Source organism: Uloborus diversus, chromosome 3 (assembly GCF_026930045.1).
Source record: "Uloborus diversus isolate 005 chromosome 3, Udiv.v.3.1, whole genome shotgun sequence".
Classification (NCBI taxonomy): domain Eukaryota; kingdom Metazoa; phylum Arthropoda; class Arachnida; order Araneae; family Uloboridae; genus Uloborus; species Uloborus diversus.
Window position 1 is genome coordinate 149,737,352 of NC_072733.1, and position 25,282 is coordinate 149,762,633.

At 32.9% G+C, this 25,282-nt stretch overlaps 1 protein-coding gene across 1 annotated transcript in view; it reads left to right on the top strand.

The window, feature by feature from the left end:
• The first annotated feature begins 869 nt into the window (after positions 1–869).
• The window catches only part of LOC129218184 (thioredoxin-2-like), a 30,026-nt gene continuing 5,613 nt past the window's right edge, over positions 870–25,282 (top strand). Inside the window, exons 1-3 of the mRNA XM_054852403.1 lie at positions 870–1,121; positions 18,680–18,784; positions 18,866–18,925. Coding sequence (XP_054708378.1) covers positions 1,098–1,121; positions 18,680–18,784; positions 18,866–18,925 — 189 coding nt within the window. The 5' untranslated portion in view covers positions 870–1,097. The remainder of the gene's footprint in view (positions 1,122–18,679; positions 18,785–18,865; positions 18,926–25,282) is intronic.

The following is a 25,282-nucleotide window of genomic DNA, read 5'->3' on the forward strand; positions in this document are numbered from 1 at the left end:
CGGGTAATTTATATATTCTTTTTTTTTTTTTCTTCTTTTTCTTTTCAATATGAAGTTTAAGAAACACTCTACAGTTTTAGATCATGTTGTTCAAAATATTTCTTTTGAGGGAAAACATTGTTTCTCATAACGCAATAATTTTTGAAAAATATTTATTAGAATTTTTCGATTACATATTTCCTTTTGATGTAAGATTAATAAAAATGTAAAACATTTTTTGTATGATAAAACTCTGTTTTCGTTCTGTAAAATATAAAAAATGTCGTTTTTTTTTTTTTTTCCTTCTGTGAGCGTGGGGTATATACGAGGAGTAGCGTGAGAATGTAAGAGGGACGGCAAATTTAGTTTTTGCCCCGGGCGGCAGAAACGTACGCTACGCCGCTGATAAGTTGTCAAGAGTTCGAATTTCCCTTAACTCTATCAAATGCAACCCCCCCCCCCTCTCCTCCCAGGCCCGGCTCCTAGGGTAGGTGACCTGTGTCCCTGCCTAGGTCGGCAGATTTTAGGGCCGGCAAACTTCATGATGGCAAGTTGGCAAGATGTAAGGAGACAAAAAAAAAAAGAAAAAGAGACAAAATGACAAGTTCAAATTTGTTCCTTGGTTTTTTTTTCTTTGCAGCTCAAATTGTAAAAATACGTAAGAGTATGCTCGATGATTTAAGAAAAAAAATACATATTATTAAGACCAGGAGGCGGCACTTGTCAAAATCGCATGGTACGGCAAAAAATACTAGAGCCGTTCCGGCCTTGTTGTGATCCTCCCCATAAAACATTGCTTGGAGCTCTTCTTTAAATACTTGTACTTTTGGACACTAGAGGGCAGCATGAATAATGAATATTTGCAAACGTTTGACTGATGACGTCACAGAATGAGAACCTGCTCGGTTGCGGGCTGGTGTTTATTCGTTACTGTAATTTTTTTCAAATTCTGCTATTTGTTTATCTTCTCTATTGCTGAAGTTCTCGTCGTACGGCCTTTAAAAAAAAGTACAGTGAAGTGGTTAGTTATCTTATCGTCGTCTTTGTTCGTAGGTGTATAATTTTCGATCGTCCATTCAATCCTTTTCTAACTTGTGTTGCATTCCATCAGAGTCAAAATGGTTCATCATATTGCTAATGTGGTAAGCAAATTATGTTTTAATTACTCAACTAAATTATTGGCAACAACTCATTTTGTTAATACATTAAATTGGTTGTATTTCTTTTGATTCATTTTTATTTCAAAGTCGTTTTTCTTTCATTTTGTCGCAATTTTAATATCTGTATGACATTACTGTTTCTTTAAAATGGTAAAGTGTGTCATTTATTATTGCGCAATGACACTTGTGTTTTAACAAGTTTTTGTGTTGTACTGCGTTCGCATCGAATTCTTTTTAAATATTTTGTGTCATTATGTTGTTTTTGTGTTATTTTTCATCGATGGCTTCAAGCCGGTTTTCTACCATAAAATCATAAAACTATTTCTTCAACAACTTAACTTCAGCTCTATGTTAAGATGACTAATATGCTCAAAGCACGTAAAAAAATAGCTTATGTTTGCTACAAAAATAATAATTATCTCGTAAACATCTTTTGCTTTCAATAATATAATAAATATAGGATAATAAAACAAATAAGTAGCTGTTTCGTCTAAGAAGTTTTGCTGCGAAGTATAATACAAGAATTGCGTCACTCTAAATTTAATAAGAGAGTGCTATTATTTAGATTTAGTTATTCCTTCCTGGTGTTCAAATTGCGCAGAAAATTCCGATCGCTTAAAAATTGTTGTTAATTAAATTGTTGTAAATTAACTCGTTTGTCCTCATTCACTTAGAGTTAGACAACGTAATTGTCCATTTCGAGCTTCATATTCTTGTTCTAGTATTATTATGTAAAATGTTCTATTATTATGCTCATTAAACTGCAAACATATTTTCTCAATAATTGAATCAGCTATGTTGACCTCACCGTGGAAAACTTAATAATACTCGTTGATTATCGAGCTGCCGTTTCTTTACCGTTTGAGTTTAAAATGTCGGAAGTTTCCTCTTCAAAATATTCATGGTTTTGTTTTAAAATAGTATAGTTTTTCTTACTCGACTCTGATACTTATAATATTTCATTTCATTTCATTTAACGAAAACGACTACGGATTACAGGCTTCATCTTCGTAGACATGCTTCGTCCTTCGTCTCGACTTTCGCGCGCTTTATTTTGGCGCGGGAATGTTTCTCCTCCCGCCCCCCACTCAAATGTTCTGTGGGGTGTATTGAATTATCTAAATACAGAAATTACCAATATTTGCTTTTGAATTACTATAGTTTTCTGTCACCGTTTTTTTTCCCCATGACTTATTCATAGCAGTTTTAAATCTCGGGTGAATTTCGCAGGGTTTTAAATTATTACCGACTCTTATAATGAAAACCTTATAAATTTTAATATTGAGAGTCATTTAACTTTTTATAGTACCAAGTTTCAATTGATGAACATAAAGTGGGGTGTTAGTAAAATTTTCTTAATGCATAAAACAGTAAGATCAATAGTAGATTTTAATTAAATTTGTTTATTTTTTAGTGGGATATTGACTGCAGGTCAGCACTAATCGACCACTTTGTGAACTATTAATTTTATTCAGTCGATTTTTTTATTTTAAATCTTTTTTAATTTAATTTTAGTTTAAATTATTGAGTTTAATTTTTTAGTAGACACTAAATTTTAAGCAAATGAGTTTTAAATTGTTCAATTTTGTATTTCTTTGGCATATTCTGTATTTTTCCATTAAGAGCCTTAATCAGAATTTTACCCTTTTCTTTTTTTTAAATGCTAGTTTTTGGGGACGGGGGATGTTTTTTACAACTGCCTGCAGTTGAAATTCATTTAAATTGAAGTAAATTAATGGTTAGGATTACTCTAATTATTTTCATTTAGTAGAAAAGAGATCCCAAACAATAAAAATTAAAGGGTGATACTAGAGTTGTGATTTTTAACTTTTAATTTTCCCGATTCTGTTACAGCCCTCATTTGGTACCACTACTGTCAAACTTTGATATCTCAAACCTCCTTATCTTGAAACTCCTGATGTCTCGAAAAAAAAATTTTCTCCTTCATTTTCTATAAAAACCTCTAGGTATTTTCCGTAGTTATCTCAAAATTTATTTTTCAAAACCCTTGATATGTTGAAATTTCTGCACAGAATAAGTTTCAATTATCGTTTTTCTTTGGCAATTTTTGTAAAGTAAAACCAGTTCCAGGGACAATCGTGTGAGGATTTTCATCCCTTTTCTGGAAATTTTGTGAATAGGTAATTGGGGCAAGATAATAGGGGAGTGTTGGTATGAGGAGGTGCTGTGTTTTCCTCAGAGTTTAGAATCCTAGTGCATTACTCTTGATCATGTTGTCCACTTTGAGAAAAAGGGTTCGATTTTTCGTCTGACAGTTTCCAAGCGAAAATGGAAAATGCGTTCCTCATTTTAATCTTCTGCTTTTTTAACTCCCTACAAAATGGCTGTCTAAAACTTTTTGAATATAGGGAGCTACTGGTTGAAGATAAAATTAGAATTTTTAAATTTTCAGGTAAGAAAACCAAGTTAAATTATTGTTCTTCTCAAAATCTCATCTTGTGCACTTTCGACAATAATCTAGTGAAATATTGAAGACTACTTTATTGATCGTAAATCAAAGTGGTCTCATAGTACATATATAAATGTATATAACGTTTGTGTGTCTTATTGTGAGAGTTATTAGTGCAATTTTTTTAACCTTAATAACACGATATCTCGAATTTTTCCCCCGTAACCGAGAGATTCGAGATATCGGGGTTGTACTGTATTTGTTTCTTTTAGTCTCTTATTTGTTTGATCTCAAAGTTAGCAGCTATGAATTCACGAATAAAGTAAAATAGAATGCAAGGAATAACGTAGCAAAATGAGGATACACAAACAAGGATTCACATAAAAATTTGTACGCATATGCACCTTAATGGGAGAGGTGCAGATAAATTTTTGCCACTAGTTATTTCAAAGGGGTGAACAGCAGAATGCAGGCCGAGGAGTCGGTTTTTTTTGGATAATTAAATCCTTGAAAAGTATCTGAATGTTAGCTGTAACAGTGAAATTAATTAAAAAAGTAGCATTAAATATTCCCCCCCCCCCACCTTGTTGTTTAAGAAAAATAGCTATGCTGCCGGGAAATCAGGGAATTTTTTGTATTGCCTGCAATTGCACCCTATGAGCAGAACCAGTCTTTTTATCCCCCTTCGACCGTCAAACGCATTTTCTGCAAGTCTCGTCTAAACGCCATTTTGTTTCCTATCGTGTTTCTGGCCATAGAGCGTTGTTCGACTAAAGTTCAGCTGCTCAATTCCTTTCTGCACACTTTGTTGAGTGAGCGGTCATTGAATGCAAGTTGTCTTCTGTGTTTATCAAGTAACATCATCTGGAGTCTTTGTATCTCATGCTCATCTCTAGCCGGGTGCGTTACTTGCTTGTTTTACTTTTACTGACCTCGAAAACCACAACTAAGCAGCTACAAGCGGTTCGATTTGAAAAAGGGGTGATGGGGTAAGGAGGCGCGCCTCGATGTCTTCTTTGAGTGCAGAATAGTGAAAAGCTTTGATTTGCGTTCGTAGTTTCACTTTGTGTTTGCACAGAAATGGTTAGTTTGGGTTCTATTTTTGCTGCGCAAATGCAAAGTGAACTTGGTCTGTGTAAACATTTCTAAACATTTGTTTTTTTGGTGCGTCTCAGAGAATCTCCGAAAGTCTTTTTAATTTTGTTTCAACAATTATTATGGCTAGTTCCAGTAAAAATAAGCTTTTGGAAGCAGATGCTTTCCAAAAGCTTTATTTTATGTAATGACGAGATTGATTTTATTAAAGCAGGGTCATTCCATGTCAATTCAACCAAAAAAATAGCATTTTGACACCCACCGACACAAATTTTGATACAACATGGTGAGTTTAGTCCTTTAATGTAGAAAAGTACATCATTTTTTTCTTCTCAATCTGGTTTAGTTTTCATTTTAGAGCCAGTTGAAATTTTGAATGTTTAGTATTTTCCAAACTATGACGATTCTGTTCGTTGATTGAAAATAATTTGTATTTCATTTATTTTTCAGCCAATTTTTATGAAAATTTACAGTACTACAGAAAGTATGAGGATTTCAGAAAATATATAAAAAAATTCTAAGTAATATTTTAAAAGTAGAAAAAAATTATTTTCATAATTTTTGCAAAAAGCATTGAAGCGTTTTTAATAACTTGATTTAACACTACATTTTATACCTCCCATGGCCATGTCATTGAATATTTTCAGAGCTTGCTAAAAAAATAAAAAATAAATAAAAACAAGAAAGAAAAAAATATGAACATTTTCAGGCATATGAAATGATATTTTCAGTGTCATACTTCAACCTTTTATTTTTGCATTGTAAGTACAATTATCATTTTGTTAAAGTCTGATTTTTCAAATTGGTTTTCTCAGTTATTCTCTATTGTCAAGACTTTTGATTTAATATTTATGCTTTGTATTTACTAAGAAAAAAGAAAGAATGCTGATAATTTTTCAACAAGCTAAAAAAAGAGAAAAAAAAACAATACTAAAAATGTGATTGAATAATATAAATTATATGTTCAATAAATGCATCATCTTGCTCTTTACTTCACAATTTCAAGCTTTATTATGTTGATTATATATATATATATATATATATATATATATATATATATATACACATATTCATACAGGATGATTATAATTAAAGTTCCATTTTTAAAACGCTGTAAAAATAAAACCACTGGTCAGAATGACCTCAGATTTCAACAGCATATTATCGAAGAAGGGGGAAAAGGTATGGCAAATGAAAAATTAATAGTTGAAATTTTTAGCAATAAATGGCGCTGTAAGCTTCATAATTTAATGTGCATGACAGCTGTCTTGATTTACATATTTTTTTCGAAGAGACTGGTGCCTCCAGTCCTGTTACTTGTACCGTAATTGGTAAGCGCTGTGAATGCCTTTTGCGCAACCACGTCATTCCAGCTCTACAGCAGCACGGATGCGTGGATGAAGTCATTTTTATGCAAGATGATGCACCTCCGCACATTGCGAATCCAGTGAAGCAGCTGCTGAAGCTCCATTTCGGAAATGCTGGAATTATCAGCCGCCATTTCCATACAGCCTGACCGTCCAGATCACCTGATCTTAACCCGTGTGACTTCTGGCTATGGAGCTATCTGAAAGCTGTTGTGTTCAGTGCTCCGATTGTAAACTTAGCTGAGCTGAAGGCACGCATTGCGCAACACATTTTAAATGTTAGCCCGGAAAAACTTCAGTTGTGGAACATGCTGTTTCTCGATTTTAACTTGTTTCAGAAAACGGGGGAAAGCATATTGAACATTTTTTGTGCCAGTCTCACGACAATTAAAGACCAATTTGATGCAAGAATAAACAACCGCTATTAAATTATGATGCTTACAGCGCCATCTATTGCTAAAATTTCAACTATTTAATTTTCATTTTCCATACAAATACAAATGTGATGACCAGCAACAGGCTCTGGGCCCAGCTAGGCTAGTCCTAGTCAATTAATTAGTCCCCAATGAAGATCGATGGCCCTCTTAAAGCTATCCACTCCCTTGCTCATTACCGCCTCTTCCGGTAAGCTATTCCAAGTGCCCACGACCCTGCTAAAGTAGTAGTTTTTCCTGATTTCCAAGTTAGCCTGAGATTTAAGTAGCTTAAAACAATGACCCCTTGTCCTGCTTTCCCCGCAAAAATTTAATCCATTTACATCTTTCATTTTGATAAATTTAAATAACTGAATCATGTCCCCTCTGACTCTCCTTTGCTCCAGGCTATACTTGTTAAGCCTATTAAGTCTGGTATCATAATCTAAATCTGAGAGCCCCCTTACTAATTTAGTTACCTTTCTTTGAACCCTTTCCAATACAAAAATATCTTTCTTCAGATAAGGCGACCAAAACTGAACAGCATACTCCAAATGAGGTCTTACTAAATTCCTATATAAAGGCAGAAGAACTTTCTTAGATTTGTTAGAAATAGATCTATTGATGAACCCAAGCATTTTGTTGGCTTTGTTACTAGCAATACTGCACTGTTGACTAAACTTGAAGTCCTGATTTATAAAGATACCCAGATCCATAACATTTTTCTGCCTGATTTATGACTGAACCCTGTTAAAGATATCTCATACGCTTATTTCCATGACCTAAGTGTAGCACTTGACATTTCCCTACATTAACTGCCATACCCCATTTATCTGCCCACTTAGTAATATGATCTAAATCCTCTTGCAGCTGTTTTACTTGTTCTTCATTTTCGACAATCCCCATAACTTTTACATCGTCAGCAAAACAATTCATGCTTCCAGAAATATTTTCATTGATGTCATTCTTGAATATAATAAACAAAAGAGGCCCTAAAACTGATCCCTGAGGAACCCCACTTAAAACATCACTGCAATTAGAATGCAGTGTTCGCGCTCAACTATCCGTAACATGGGTCCCAGGGACCCATTAATGAAAATAGATTTGGGGTCCTTTGGTGGAAAAAATGAGTCCCTTAAATTTTAAACAGAAAATCTTAGTGTGTAAATGAATAATATAAAAATATTTAACTGGGGGGGGGGGAAGGCATGAAATAAAATAAATTGGTTATTTTTGCCCTAATTTTTTTGTGATTTTATCATTGTAAAATTATTTTCAAATAATACACTTGCAAGAATCAGTTATGTGAGAAACTATTTGGTCAGTTACAATGAGATTAACTCAAAATTTACTTTAAAAATGGGTTTTACCATAAAATATAAAACAAGTGCCTCTGATTGATCAAGCAAAAAGCACTCCCTTAACTTTTGTTTTCCTGGAAATTTTTCTTAGTGAAAAAACCAAACAGACCCCCCCCCCCTTCCCAATTATCATTGGCAATTACATAATAATAATAAATCGCAAGCGAATGAACACAACGCAAAAATCGCGATCGCAAAAACGAAACATTTTCTCATATGAGTGTGAAAATTGCTCATTTGCAATCTTAAATCAGTATATTTGACTTTATTTTGACTTGTTCAAAATATCTGTTTTGATTTTTGTTCTATTTTTAAAATCGCGCCATTTTGAAAATGGCGCGCAAAAATGGCGCGATCGATTAATACCCGACTTTTGCAAGTCCAAATAAAAATAACCCATCAGAAAGAGATGAATTACTAGAAAAAGAACAAAGTTAAAGTGCTTTTGTATAAAATTCAAGTATTCATAAGCAATTTAACAAGAAAAATGTAAAGTTACGAACTATTTGTGTTTAGCGCGATCTGGAAAATGTTCGCCATTTTTTTCTCCTGTCTTTTTATTGGGGATGCAAAATGATGATTTTCAAAAGTAATTCTGGTTACATGAATGCCAAATTGCAATATTTTTACTGTACAATTGTCTTGTATTAATCCTGAAGATTGCATTGAAAACCTCTCTCATTTTTAGTCTTCATTTCTGTTTTTAGGAATTTCCTCAAGATAAAAGTTGAGGGAAAGCTTATTCTTAGAATACAGTACAATGGGCTATTTGTGAACTTGCTCCCTGAGCTCTGCCCAGGAGGTCACTGTAAGCTCCAGTCTTATCACTAAAATTCCATTGACTGGTCCACAATTGGGGTGTGTTTGAATAGCTGATAAACAGATAGGGTCCTTTTAGTCCCTTTCTGTTGATTCTCCTGGTCATTTTGAAGCTTAACAGCATTTACTAAATAGATCTTTAGCATTTTCTCCCATTTTTTTTCTGGTTCTTATCTTTTGGGTTTTCTGGGTCCCTGGGACCCGATTTTTCGCGGAAGTTGCGTCCCTTTTCCGCGAATTTGCGTAAAAAACCCGCTATAGCGCGTAAACGCGAACCCTGGAATGATTTCCTCTCACAACTACTCTTTGCTTCCTACCAGTAAGCCAATTCCTAACCCAAAGTAAAGTTTTTCCTCCTATTCCAATGTCAGCTAACTTGCTGAGAAGAGCAACATGCGGTACCTTGTCAAAAGCTTTTTGAAAATCAATGTAAACAACATCCACACATTTTTTGTTATCTAAAGCTGAGGTAAACTTGTCGTAGAATTACAATAAATTAGTAGTACAGGATTTACCTTTCCTGAAACCATACTGCAAACTAGTCAACAGACTATTAGTCTCTAAGAACTTCATGATCTTAATTTTGATCAATGTTTCGAAAATCTTACAAATCACCGAAGTCAAACTTACAGGTCTATAATTCCCAGCAATAGGGCAATTCCACCGTTACGGACGTAACAATCACAGACTTTAAACACGCATAATTTCAATTAGGTTTCATAAAAAGCTACAATTTTTTTTTCTGTGGTATAGTTTGGTGTTATTAATGCTATCAAAAATTTGGGTGCAGATTGCTTTATTACAAAAAGTAACAAAATTAAAAACTGCCTGTTACGGACGTAACTCAGAAAACAGCAAAATGTATACATTGTCATACAATTGCTAATATTCCTGTGAATTATTCATAGATTTCTAAAATTTTCTTTGAAATACTTAATCTAGAGCTTTCAAGCTTTCTAAAACTATAAGGTTTTCATAGATATTGTTTGTAAAATTTATGATAAAAATTTATATATTTGTTACGTACGTAACAAAAAAGTGTTACGGACGTAACATGTCGGATATGCTAATGCACAAAGCAAATAAAAGCTTAAATATACTAATAATTTTTGTTAAGAGAGTGCAATGGTCTAGATTAACACATTATTTTGACCTTTTAAGTTACACTTTGATAGTTTTTAAAGATTTGGGGAGGTAGGGAGCAGTCCACGTGCATATACCGCCATGTAAATAAATATAAAATATAAATTGGTACGTCATAAAAAGTAAAATTATTCAAGGGGAAATTAAGCAAAACAAAAGTGGAATTATTCAGTTACAAATAAATTTTTCAAAATTTTAACATTAACATGGAGGGAGAGGGGGGGGGGCTTCTACAAGGGAGAACTTTTACAGTTTGAGAATTTTCGATGATTTTCTCTATCTCTCAACAAACATATTGACTGCCAAATTTCTTTTAAAATTTAACAGTTGCCTATGATTTCAATCGCTTTTTAATAGAATTGACACATTTTTGCCAAAGGAGGAAAAAAACGGTTGAAACTGACATAGGAAAAATGCATTTTGGCCAACATTTGCCTAAGTAATTTAAATCTTGCTTCAAAACTAAATGTGTTTTATTTGAGGATCAGATGTAGCTAATTTAATATTTAGTACTTTAAGTTTTAAAACTATAAAATTTTCAATGCATCAATGAAACAGTAATCTAAATATTTTTTTTTTTTTTTTTTTTTTTTTTTTTTTTTTTTGTGGAGAGTAAATAACAATAAAAAGTAACTCTCAGTAACTTTGGTTTAAACTATTCAGCAGGACAAATTCTTACCTCTAAGTTAGTTTTTAAATAAGAAGTAATATCAATTTGGCTATGCTTTCAGAATGATAGTTTGAAGAGAAAAACTATAATTAATATCTAATATAATTTTTTTTGAAAAATAAAAAAAAACTTTATTAATGAAAATTACCCACAAAATGCTTTGGATTTCATCTTGTTAAATGATCAAGTAATTTTCACAAAAATCTACTGGGAGAACACTATTTTTTTGTGTCATAGTGTATTGATGAAGCAAAGTTTGAGAAATTAAGGAACCCTCTAGAATATTTTTTATGCACGTTATTAAGCATTAATTGCTAATCTAGAATTATTAACACCAATTGAATTTTTTGCATGATTTGGAGAACAAAAAATCTTACCTTTAGAGGAACACCTCAGAGCAACAGTAGGATATCTTAGTGTTATTCCTAGGATTAGATACCTTAATGTTGCTCTGAGGCGACAATGTGTATTTCAATAATTTTAAAAAATAAAATTAAATATCCACTAATATTTTTAAAATTTTGAAAATCACAGTATGAGAAATTTTGTTATATCATATTACATGTCATACTCAATATTTTCATTGCCCATCCTGTACTTTTTTCTTTTTAATTGGAAATATACATGTATTACGGACGTAACATACTGCTTTTTGTTACGTCTGTAACAAAAAATGTTACGTCTGTAACGCCATTTTTTTTAAAAACTAAAAAAATTCTAATGTTTTAAACTATGGTAAACAAATACTCTGATGAATTGCTAAAAGGACAAAAAAGGATTTCTTTTAATTTTGATTTTTTAGGAAGTAACGACAACTTTTGCTAAATTTTTGTTACAGACGTAACATTTAACTTCATTTTTTTTTAATTTAAATTGGCTAATTTTATTTTGTAAGAAAAATTAAAATAAATACATGTTATTATAGTATTATGTTAATAGTTTAAGCTGTACTGCAATTAATTTTGTTTATTTTTATTTTGTTATTAGAAATAAGCGTTTGAAAACAGGGTATTTTTATCTGATTATTTTGAAGCCCCGACTATCATACTTCCAACTACGAAAAAAATTTATTATTTAATTTTTATTAAAAAAGCGATGCAATATTTTGAAAATGCACAATTCAAGCTTTAGAATGATGTATAATATAGCAAAATAACTGCAATATGAAATTTTGACCTACTGGTTTCACTTTTCATGGAATTGCCCATACTTTTAGACCCCTTTTTGAAGAGTGGTGTTATGTTAGCCAGCTTCCAGTCCTCTGGCATCGTCCCTGAGTTATAAGAAGCATTGAAAATATTCAAAATAACATCCACTAATTCCTCTGCACATTCAACTAAAATTTTTGGATAAATATTATCTGGTCCCGGAGCTTTAGTTGCTTTAATCTTTTTCAAATGAAATAAAACCTCCTCCCTGGAAAATACAAAACCTTCAAGCTGTATAATAGCCTGTGTCTTGTTAGTGTCAACTGTTGAGATACAGTTATCCTTAAACACACTGGAAAAAAAGTTATTTAGAACATTTGCAATATCCGTATCGTTTTGGATTAAATTTCCATACTCATCAACCAAAGACCCAATTTGACTGTTTCGAGCTTTCCCAGAATTAGCGTAAGCAAAAAACCTCTTAGGGTTCCCATCAATGTCATCTGCCAGCCTTTGCTCCAATTCCCTTTTCTGAATCTGTACCAAATACTTAAAATTTCGCCTTGCCTTACCATACTGGAGCCTCTCCGCACTCTGACCAGTTTCTTTAAACTTACGAAAAGTGGCTTGCTTATAATTAGGAGCTTCTTTAGTCTCCCTGGAGAACCACATGGGCCAAATTTTGGTACTAACACCTTTTCTCCTAAATGGAACATAGTCCCCAACCGTTTTAGCAAGTTTATCCTTAAATTCCTTCCACTGCTGATCTACGTCGCTATTTTCCAATCCTGGCGAAAAAACCTCTTTCAAGCTCTGCCTAAGTGCAACAAAATCAGTGTTTCTGAAATTGGGCACAAACCTAAAATTATCATCTTTGCACACTTCAAATTTAACCCGGAATCTAATGCTGTTATGATCACTATCTCCAATATGCTCCCCTACACACAACCCCTGAACAAAACTACCTATGTCACAAAAAACTAGATCCAAAATCGCCTCCTCTCGAGTTCCTTGAGTTACAACTTGATCTAAGAAACAGTCACCAATTACTTTTAAAAATTCCTCTTTGGCATTACCAGGATAAAAATTATTCCAATCAATACCCGGAAAATTGAAATCCCCCATATAATGATAACGGATCCCTTACTGGACATGTCACTAATAATACTGTACATCTGTTTATCTTGTCCCTGGTTTGAATTAGGTGGCCTATAAATGTTTCCAAAGCGTAGCTTTTTGCCCTTACTGCTCATCAACTCCAGCCAAACCATATCAATATCAGTAGGCTTATCATTTATGACCAATTCATTGCAAATAAAATTGTCTCTAACATAAAATAAAACCCCACCATCTCTTTTACCTACTCTATCCTGTCTGAACAAATTATACCCAGCAATATGTAATAACTCTGCATCAGATTCGGTAGCCCATGTCTTTGTAATTCCAATAACATCCAACTTCTCATCCATAACTATGCTTTTCAATTCATCCATCTTGTTCCTAATACTGCGAGCATTGGTATAGAAAACTTTAAGCATGCCTAAGTTGCTTTTATTTAACACCCTGAAATTTCCTAAATTACAATTGTTAACATTACTACTCTTGTTCGCCACTTTATTTCCATTTCTAGCAATACCCAAAAAAATTTCATTCTCTCGATACCTGATGCTTGAACCATGCCCCCCATTCCAACTTAGTTTTTTGACTCCGAAGCCCTTAAAATTAATCCACTAACCATTTTGACCCCTGTAGAGCTCAGATGCAGGCCATCCCTAGCAATCCAATCCCGTTTACAATGACTCCATACATCAATGAACCTGATACTGCGCTTTTCGCAAATTGACTTCAGTAGCAAGTTCATACACCTCGCACCTTGATTTAGCCAGCTCCTGTGCACTCCATACCTGGGAAGCAAACCAACCACTTGGACATTCGTCGAAAAGCTGGTTGCTTTATCCAACAGGGATTCCCATTCCCTAGAAAACTCCTCATTTTTACTGTGGCCTACATCATTTGTTCCCACCCACAAAGTAACCATGTCCTCCTTATTCAATACTCCCTTCTTTTCAGCAACCATATTAACGTCTTTTACTTACCCGAGCCCCTGGTAAACAACACCTAGCCACCTTACGCTTTACTCTCCCAACTGTGTTACCCACCTCCCTTACCATAGAGTCCCCCAAAATTACACCCTTAGTTTCCCAATCTAACTCCTCATTTGAAACTTCCCCCTGAATCTCCGGAACATTTATACCCTCTACAACTGGCCTACACCCTAATGCTAACTGGGCTTCCAAAACTAGCATCTTAAGTCTGAGAGTTCAGCACATTTAGTACAAATATAATCCTCCTCAAAAACAGACTCATTTTCCCCCTTATACAGGCAGAACATATGACATAAATCACAAGAGATCCACCTGTCCCCCTTCCCACTCTTTACCTCTTTCATAATGCATATAACACCCATTTCTACTCAGTGAATATGTTCCAAAAGGCAAAACAGAAAGATAAAAATGCAAAAAAACACAGAATAAATACTAAAAACAGCAGTAAATAAACAGTTGCTACACCCAATAAAGCACACAAGATCAAAAACCAGGAGATCACCACATGTTAGGCTTAGCTCCAAAAAATGCAAAAACACTTCAAGAATACAATTACAGCAAAAATGAGCCCCCAAAACACAATAAAACTAAATTACATGATAAAGTGAAATAAAAAAATCTAAAACTAGACAGTAATAATGAAAAATTATAGTAAGAAAACACTTATCAAATTTAGCAGCAATAACACTCCCTGCATCACAGGCGCCCTCTCCGTTTTCTCCTTTCCTCGATAAAATGCTGTTGAAATCTGACGTCATTCTGACCAGTAGTTTTATTTTTACAGCGTTTTGAAAATGGAACTTTAATTATAATCACCCTGTGTGTGTGTATATATATATATATATATATATATATATATATATAAAGGTTACATAGAGTTTACACTGAAAGTTTTTTGAAAATGTCTTAAAATTTTTATTTTACTCCTTTTAGCCCTATAATATTCATTTCCAAAATTGTAAAGAAATCAGTACAAAAAGTATATAGGCTATTTGGGTAAAAGTCAGTAAAAAGGGATAATCCTTTTCTGTTTTTTGAGTTCTTAACAAATTGCTTTTGGTCACCTTTTAGTTACTTTTTTGTCACCTTTTAGTCACCTTTGTTTTCAAATCTGTCACCTTTCTCACTTTTTTCAAAGGTCATCAGCAGTCCTCGGCCTGCAGAATGACTTTATTGTCAAGCATTACGACAACTTATATCTCGGAAAATAATACAAGAATTCAAACAAAACTGAAATACAAGGTGACCTCAACTGTAAGATTTGTGGATTTGCCTTTGGTTTTTGTACCTATTGCTTAAGAGGAGGACTTTGAATGCTTTTGTCTTCCAGCATAACTTATATTGTTTCTCATAATTCAGTACCTGTGCAATATGCATGATTAGAATATTGTAGCCAAGAAAATTTATCCAACTTGATTGCAACGATACATACATTTGAAATTCATCCAAGACAGCAAATTGCGCCAACCTGGCTAATATAAATCATTAAGTTGAAATGTCTCCATAAAAACGAATTTTGGTAATTGTGATAATACAAAAGAATAGATTGCTCATATGGAATACAGAGAGGAAAGTTTTGTTATGTCCCCCCCCCCCACATCATACTTCACTGCATACTCCAGAGTCTTTTGCAATGGCTGAGTTACCATGTAGCAAACAAACGCTCTTCATGACCATAAGAGCCCTGAAGAGAATATCTGTCTGTGATAGACAAAGGGGTCCTAATTATGCATTTACCGGCCCCCAAGCCTATATATCTGCCATTGTTCCTCCGTACCAACCACAGAGTTTATGCTACCAGTTTTTAAGGGGCCCTAAAGACGGTTACCAGGGGCTAAGTTCACTCTCCCCAGAGGTAATGATTTGGGATGGAACCTTGGAAAACTTCGACCACAACTGATTGAACGTGCACCAGTTAAATAAGCGTACATAGTGGATCTTCGACCATTGTTGGTATTGAAACTGTAACCCTTTAGCCACAAACTTGGTGCTTTACTGATTGGGCTACTTCAGCTTGTTTTCACAGCATACTATTTAACTATGTGCCGAAAGCAACCTATTAAAAATTATGACACCGTATGAATAAAAACACTACCTTTAATTTTATTAGGACCTATTTATGAAAACGTAATTTTCCCATGAAATTGTTGCAACAGTTACAATTATAACTCCCCTGCTACAAATTACATTTATATGAAGAATGAAATTAATTCACTGTAAAACTGATAAAAGCTATGAATTTTTTTTTATGTCAGAAGGTTTAGTACGCACAGCAAGAGTAGCATCCAAGAACTAAATTAGTTTTTTGGGTATACGCATAGGCTGGAAAGCTTGTTATTTATTTATTATTTTTGTTCATGAATTTTTGCTGACTAGAGATTCAAATAATTCAAAGCCCCTTCATTTTCTTTTAAACTTTAATTCTTAAAAAATATTCAAAATTCAAATCTAGATTGTTGATTTCAATAACTTTTTAATGCAGAAGTAGATGCAGAGACAAATGAAATAAATCAATACATGAGAAATAACACTGTATCCTCAAAGAATATAAAATCGTTTCAATTCGAAGAATAAAAAAAAGAAAGAAGTGTTCAGAGGGATAACTTTTATAAAAAGTAAAACAGTTTTATATAATTAATACACAATTATGTTCGCTACTAGAAAATTTTTGTAACAGAAGAGTGGAAAACACAGTTTAGTTTTCTCGCTCTCTTTTTTTTCATCGTGCTGATGGAATTCACCATTTTCGTTTTCTGTTTTGGTGTACTAAAAATATTTTATTTCCTGTGGTAGGTGTCGAACATTTGCTATCAGGTACAATATAGTACTTACAATATAGTTTGTTTGGAACCATCTTGAGAATCCTAGCGATGTTCTATGCACTCACGATGTTCTATGCACTCACGTGTGTCCAGTACCAAAAGAAGATGGGAGCGGGAATGAATCTTGATGTCATCAGCAGAGATGGAGAAACTAAGGGGGTGGGGCTAAGCGGGAGATTTTAGGAATTAATTAAAAAATAACTAGCAACCCAATTGAACTGAAGTTATCTATTTCTATAATTGAACTATTGTTATAAAATGGCCTGAATTTTCATTTAAAAAATGCATGCAGGTTCCTCAAGTTAATTTTGTGTTGAATTTCTGTTCAAATAAATGTTAAATTTTGTTAACAGGCGCCTTTGCTTAGATTGTAAGCTGGGTCCATCTGTAAAAACTTGTATATTTTAAGTGCTTGGGGTATTTCGTATCTTCCAAAAGGTAACTTGCAAATTTATGCAAGAAGCTAGTTTAGTATGATCCAAAGTTTCAAAAATTGTTGCAAACGTTTGAGAGATTTCTTCGGAAATCTATTCATGGGATATGAAGATCGTGGCTTAGGCATGTGCCCTGTTTCTAAGATTGGGTTTCGTTCAGCTGTAAAATTGCTGCATTTTGAGATGATTAAAATAAAGAAAACACTAAAAGTTCAGTGCCTCTGGCGGGGGGGGGGGGAATGTAAATCGCCAATTGGACCAGTTATGAACTATGATTAATCAATTTCCAGTTTCATGGTTTTTAAGTAAGAATAACCATTAATAAAGACATTTTCAATGACTAAATTATAAAGAAATGCTATTATTGTTGTCCTCTATCCCTAGAAATTCTGTAATCAGAATGAGGTAATTTTAGAAATCTTGGTGTTGGACGTAGTTAATTTTTTATGTTCAACGCCATAAAACACCAAAATATATTTTTTTTAATTTTGTTTGGATTGCACATTTTCAATAATAAGTGATGTTATGATTTGCAGGTAAAATGCTTTATAAAATATTCCATCTTATTTTATGCAGCACAAACATTTAGGCAATTTAGTATTGAATGTAATTTTATCAAAGTGCCTGTTATAAATAAGCTTTTGGGCCATTCTACGGAAAAGGGTAATTTTGTCCCGCACGTGATGCTTCATACGTTTCATAAGAAATAATAATTTAAAAGGATGATGAGGAAAATTTTGCTGCTTAAGAAATCACAAACGCATGTGTGACTACTTAAGCAAAAACTTACTTCAAAAATTATTTCTATTTTATGAAATGTAGGGACCATCATGTGCGGGACAAAATGATCATTTTTAATGGCATGGGCATATACATTTTTTTAAAAAAATTTATATGCCCATTCCATATAAAAAATGTATATGTAAATGTATTATTTACATATACATTTTTTTTCAATGGTTTAAATAATTATTTCTAAACTACTGAGATATGTTTCCTTTACGTTGGAACTATAGCTTTCAAAATCTAAAATTTGTTTCTTCATTGCTGCATTAATAGAGCAAAAATGTTAGCTTAATCATAACAAGTTATCAGAGGTTGATTTTAGATGTCCCGCACGTGACGCATGTAAATAAATTTAGTTTTTAATAACAAAGTTGTTTGATAAAAATATAATTGTGTCAGGAGTATCTTTGTATCAAATGTAAAGATTAAAAAAAATTGCTTATTCCTGTTTCATTAAAGTATTAAGTGATATGACGAAATGTTAATGAAATTTAAGCGTATTTTTGTCTCGCACATGACTGTGGAATGGCTCTTTTGAAGGTGAAAATATTTTATTTAGATCTCATTTTTTGTGCTACATTTGTTCTAAAGTGTTTTGGCAGGCATCTGAATCAGTTACAATTTGAAAAATATTGCAACTATAGTTTGAAGATATCAAAAAATTCATTATGACAGCATGTCGAAAATGATAATTTTTATTATTTTCATATAATTCAACTTATAAGCTTTAAAACAATACCTAATTTCTGAGAACAAAAAGAGTTTTGAAAAATTGGTCATCAGTTCCCCATTTTCAAGGAATTGCCCTAAAGCAAATTCTTTAGACTTGATTTTATTTTCTGCCAAAATGTTCATAAAAGCAAAATTATATCACAACTAGTTAAAATAAAACTTTCAGCTATTGATAACTTTGTAGCTACATTTGCTATTTAGCAACTGTATTTATTAACCTACATAAAATTTACAGGAAGATTTTGATAAGAAGATTGATGAGGCTGGAGAGAAACTTGTTGTAATAGACTTTTTTGCTACTTGGTGTGGACCTTGTAAAATGATTGCACCATTTTTTCAGGTAATCTTTTGAAAGTAGATTTTATTTTATATTGATTGTTATTTTTTTAAAGTTTCTGATTATGGTTGCTTATTTTATAAGGAACTGTCTGATGAATATACTGATGTTGTCTTCTTGAAGGTGGATGTTGATGAAGTGGAGGTAAACTACTTTTATAGTTATTTATTTACTAGCAGTACCTGCATGGAGATGCCTGTGCCCCCCTCTTTTTTTGCCAAGTTCGCCGCCAGACTTAGATAAAATGAAAAGCTTTCTGCGAACACAAATCCTAACTGGAAAATTTTCTGCAAATAATTATTTTGCCTAATTCACCATTAGATTTTTCACCAACAGAAGAAAACTGCCAAAACCATTATTTTTTTCACACATGTGCTTTAAAAGGTCTTCGAAAAAAGACTTCAACAGAAATTTACAGGGATTTGTATTAAAAAAAAAAAAAGTTGTTTAAATTAATGTTAGCAGTTTAAATAAATTTCTGCAGGCGTTCGTCTATATTATGCAAGACTGTTTGCCGCCTGCAGCGGCTGTTTAAACAAATTTGGCAGCGGTATTAATTAATCTTTTTCGTATTTTCTATACCTATTTCCAGTTGCATTTTGTGTCATTCACCTTTTTGGGCCAAAATTGCAAACAAAGATCATTTTAAAAAATCCCTTTATTCGTTTAATTAAATAGCGCAAAAATAGCTCTCACCTTGTTCTCCGCAGTTTGCAAAAAAAAACACCTCAATATTTTAATTAAATTAAGCATGCAAATATGTAACGTAAAATAGTTACAGCGAAACGTCCGGCGGAAGCGACTGTGCTACAGTAACTCGCCCATTTAGCGAGCAAAATGAACTCTGACCGATAAGCAATTGCGATTAAAAAGCATGGTACATCTAAGACAAAAAGGAAATCCCGTATGAAAAAGAATTTAACTCCCCTGCAGAAAAACAACACAATTAAAAAAATACTGCATCTAGGACAAAAAAGGAAATCCTGTACACCCGTATGAAAAATTTAACCATTGAAAAGTTTTCCTTTGAGAAAAGGAAAAAAAACCCTCTAGAATAAAAAAAATCCCCCCTCCCCCATCTGATGTCAAATAACCAGTAATCATATTTTTAACTAAAATGCGTGAACACTCTTTAAAATCAAAAATGCAATTCTTCGCAATCTAAAATATTTTGCAAAATAAACAAATAATCTGCAACTCCATTGTTTCCCGCCAAATTCGCCAAGAGACTTTCAAATTAAAGATAAAATCAATTAACATTCGCACAATGAACATTGGCGCAATAACCAAGTCAAGAAACCGTCGGTTCTACTATGCAACCGTAGCCGTATCATGACGTCGGAGAGTTACGAAACTTTTTCCCCCCTACCGGGAAAAATGTCACTTTGAATTTTTAAAAATTGTCAAAAAAAAAAAGAGCTATTGCATATTTTTGAAATTATTTTTTTCTGAAGAACTTGAAATGTCTTATTTGCTATATACTAAATTTTGAGAAAGAAAGTTCTCATACATTTTGTAGGATGGGTTTAGAAAGAATTAAACCTAGGTAAAAGAAAAAAATAAAGGTTTTTTTTTCAAAATTTAATTTTTTTTTTTTTAAGAAGAGCTATTGCGTTTTTTTTTTGAAAAAAAAAAATTCTGAAGAGGGGACATGTTTTGACTATTACATACTAAATTTTCAGAAAGAAATATCTAATACATTTTGGGGAATGGGTTTAGAAAAATGTTAAACCAAGGGAAAAATGCAAAATAAGGTTTTTTCAAAAATTCATAAAAAATTCAAAAATCAGCCAATCTTCAAAAATTTTTAGTTTGCAGGGCTCCCAAATGGTCCGCTTTTCCCGCCAAAGTCCGTTTTTAAGGGTAAAGTCTGCTTTTGACCGCTTTTTAACATTTTGGTCCATTTAGTCTGCTTTTATAATTCTTTTTACTTAAAAATCAGATTTTAAAAGTTTTCATTTCTTTAAAAGATATTGTGCTTATGTCTGTTATGTCCCCAAACATGCGGTCACATCGCCTTGTTTCAATTCGATCTGACTTTCTCTCTTCAGATTGACGTCATTACTCCTACTTCAACCGCTGCAGCATGGAAATTTAGCAAATGAAGAGGTTTTGCGGTTTGGGGAAGGAGTTATGGCGTCTTCGTACGCCCTTGAAAAGTACTTGAAAACCTTGAAATGAAAGTGAAGTTTTTTAGTGCTTGAAATCGGTAGAAAATCATTGAATTGTACTTAAATATTTTTCAAAAACATTTCATCAGTGCAATTTTTTTAACTTGTTTGATTTGCAGCATCGCAAAGAATAGCTTCTTGTGTTTGCGAGTTCAATTTTTCTTCATCTTGTTAATATTTTGATATTTTTGACTATCCGAAGTTATTTTGATGTACAATAAAGTACTTTTTTTTCGGAGCCATTGCAACATCAAACTTACTCGGACTTCGCCGAGAATTGCTTGTCGAGTTTGAGACTTTAATCTTTTTGCATCTTGTAAATATTTTGCTATTTTTGTCATTCAAGAGTTATTTTGACATACACCATTTTAGATTAGCTTATTTTATATTTAATTTTAATAGATAATAAACTTTCTTATTTTTGGAACCGTGGCAACGTTGCACTTTCTCGAACTTTGAGGAAAATTGTTTGTCTTATTTAGAGATCAATCTTTTTGCATCTTGTAAGTATTTTAATATTTTGAGCAATCAAATGTTATTTTCACATATACTATCTTAGACTAGCATATTTTATGTTTAATTTTAGCAAATAATTAATAAATTTATTTTTGGAAAACATGCCAACAACGAACATACTTTGCGAAATTTTGATTCTCGTATTCGAGATTTCAATCCTTTTGCATCTTGGAATTATTTTAATGTTTTTGGAAACTGGAAGCTATTTTGACATGTGCTACCTCAGATAATATTACTAAATTTTATTTTTAAAAAAATAAAAACTAAATTACTCTTGTATTTCTTGAATCCTTATTTGTTATTGAAAATAGCTCTGTGAATCTGAACTTACACATTAATTGATTAAATTAAGTTATTCAGTAAATCAGGCTCAAATTTACATTGCGTGTATTTATCACTTAAGCAGCATTTGCATATTTTTGGATGTAGCAACTTCAAAAAAATATTTTGTTTCATAAATTTTTTTTATATGTACACTTGTAACAGTTACAATGCCTTGGTGACAGAAAAACTAATACATACATATGAAGAAATGATTTGGATACTTAACATACCAATAAATGATTTGCAAATCCCTAATATTTGAGTTAAGGCAGTAAGCGTAGCCAGAAATTACCTCCTGGGTTAGGTGTTTGGTTTTACAACTCTTTTATATGTATATAAACTACCATATTGGAGTTGGAAATATGTTTTAAATACAAGGCCTCCTGGTGTGTGGGGCGGGGGGACTCGCTCATGGACCTCTAAACTATATCTTGTGTTGCAGTACTTTATATCAAAATGAATTCCGTTTAAACTGGTTACATGAATTTTTTTGTAAATCACTACGTGCTACGATGCTCTCTGTAAAAACTGTATTTAAAATGTCTTAATTAGAATGCACTGATTTATCGGTCACTTAGCTGATTATATTAATAATCAGCCACTTTTCACCTTTCAATTAGTAGAAAATTTATTTTTTAGTTAAAATTACTCTAAAAGATCGTTATGTGCTTGCTTGTCCCCCCCCCCCCCCACCCCTGAATCCAAATGTTCTTAAATAATATAATTCAATGTATAAAAAGTTCAGTTGTACAGAAGGTGATAAGGAATAGGGGAGTTGCAACCGATTAAATGTTCATATTTTGGCTATTGGATATTGTTAATTGACCCTCAAAACTAAAAAATTCACCATCGCCGAATTTTTAAACACCGTGGTTGATTTTTAATGAATTTTTAAAAATCCATGCGCAAAAGTGCGCTCTTCTGAAACGTCACGAGCCTACGTCACAGGACGCGAATGGGCAGCCTTCCGCCGAAGATCCCTTGTTTTCGCTAGGGATATTTTGAGCGCGCTGATATTTTTATTTTTTAGAAATTCAATAATCCTTTTGAAAACACTATGGAGACCAGATTCGTTAAAGCACAATCTAATCTTCCTCGTGTAACATCAATGATGATATTCGAATATTTTCGAGAGGATGAGAGGGTTAATGTTCCAGAAACGCGAGGAGTTAAATGCGAGAAGATAAGCCTTTTATGTTTCGTCTTCGAAGTCAAATGCGTGACCTTCGGCTTCTCCCCTATCGGAAGAGCGCATGATATCACTTCCTATGCCTTTTGACGTCACAAGCGCTTGAACTTTAAAAATTAATTTAAAAAAAACTACTTATCGTATCGCAAAAATTTTTTCACCTATAATGTTCATACATGTTACTCTATTATATAAAAATAAAATTGAAAAATCGAAAACTTCCCTATTGTATCATTAAAAATCATTATTACGGTTAATTAACAAAATATCTTCACGGATTTAGCAGCAGGACCTAATTTGCCTTTTGGTGCTTCCCTGGGTTAACTGACTGAATGGTCCTCCCAAGGTCCTCTTTTTAATCCTAACTGGTTCTCTTTAGTCCTCTTTTTGATTGAAAGTGGTCCTCTTTTACCCTTTTCCATGGCTAAAATGTGTTGGGAGCCCTGAGTTCGTCATATTTGAAATTAAATTCCCTACACTATGGTCAGGCCTCGGAACTAGTCTCTTTTCTAGCTATTTGTCTCTTTTTTATTTGAGTGTCTCTTAAGTCTCTATTTTCATGATTTAGTCTCTAAAATCTGTTTTTTTCCCCCCGCAAGTGCTATGAAAATCTTACTTTTGACACCTGTTGAAACGATTTTAAATCGCGGAATTTCGTTTAGCAAACGTACGCAGCTGACCAATCAGATCGCTTCTAATGATCAGAAAAATGGCTGAAAAAAAGGAGCTTTGTCAATGGAGAGTAGTGCAATAAACCACTCCCCTATGTGCAGGTTTTTTTTTTTTTTCAAAGAGCTATTGTGTGAAGCTTGAGGGGGGGGGGTAGTCCTTAAGCCTTTTGTGTCGCCAATTCTAGGATAAGCTGTTAAGTTCAGAAGCTATCAATACAGAATAGACTTTTTTTATTGTGCAAATGTAGTTTTATTTTTCTTCTTTTTTGATTGCTTTTGTGAACTTAATTTCAGGAGGAAGTATTAAATTTGAAAGAGATAAACATTTGCTTTTCAATTACTTCTGAATTAAAATAGAATATTTGTTCAAATTCTGTTAAAAAAATCGAAGATTAAAACGATAAAAAAAAGTTCAAACATGGAGCCACGTGCTTCGCGGAAAATTGGTTGCTGTGTATAAGATATCAATCTTTTTCCATCCTTCAAATATTTAAATTATTTTTCAGTTTGGAAGCTCTTATATGCAAATTTAGGACAACTTTTTTCATTTTCATAATTTATTTTGATTATTATTTTTTCTTTTTGTGACCTTTATTTCAGGGAAACATCGGATCGGAAAGGCATAAGCATTTGATTTTACATTTATTGAAAAGCTGTTTAAAATAAATTAATGGAAGAATAAAAGTATGCGAACAAGGAGCCACGTGCTTCGCGGAAAATTGATCGCTGTGCATAAGATTTCAATCCTTTTGCATCCTTCAAATATTTCAATTATTTTTCAGTTTGGAAGCTCTTATATGCAAATTTAGGACAACTTTTTTCATTTTCATAATTTATTTTATGATTATGATTTTTTCTTTTTGTGACCTTTATTTCAGGGAAACATCGAATTGGAAAGGCGTAAGCATTACATTTTTAATTTGTTGTGAGCTAAAATAGATCATTTATTGAAAAGCTGTTTAAAATAAATAAAGTAATGGAAAAATAAATTTTGTGAACACGGAGCCATGTGCTTCTCCGAAAATTAATCGCTGTGTATTAGATTTCAATCTTTTTGCATCCTTCAAATATTTCATTTATTTTTTACTTTCAAAGCTCATATAGAAGTATAGGATAGCTTCTTGTACTGATTACTTTATTTTTTTATGAACTTAGTTTTAGGGTAGAAAGAAATAAGCATTTGATTTTTAATTTGTTTAAAATTTAAATAAAACATTTTTTGAAAAGCATTGTGAAAACAGAACTGAAAATTATAAAATAATACCATGCCAACTTGACGTTGTTATTTCTTATTTTACTTTTCATGCACAAAGGTATTTATTTAACCAGGGGTGGGGGGCGGGGGGGGGGCATGGCACAGACTGCGCCATTGAAATTTTTAAGGAGGGTTGTTTTGAGAGTTTTTTTTTTTTTTTTTCATTTCTAGGTGGGGAGGGGGAAGCTTTTTTTTTGTGTGTGGGGGTGGCGGTCTTTGCAAAATTTAGCGGCGGTGCACCCTTTTTTTAAGGAGGAGGGGGCACCCCTGATTTACCTTGAGCTTCGCAGAGAATTAATTATTGTATTTTAGACTTCAATCTTTTGCATCCGAAAATAATACAATTATTAAGTTTTAAAACTATCACATCCTTGC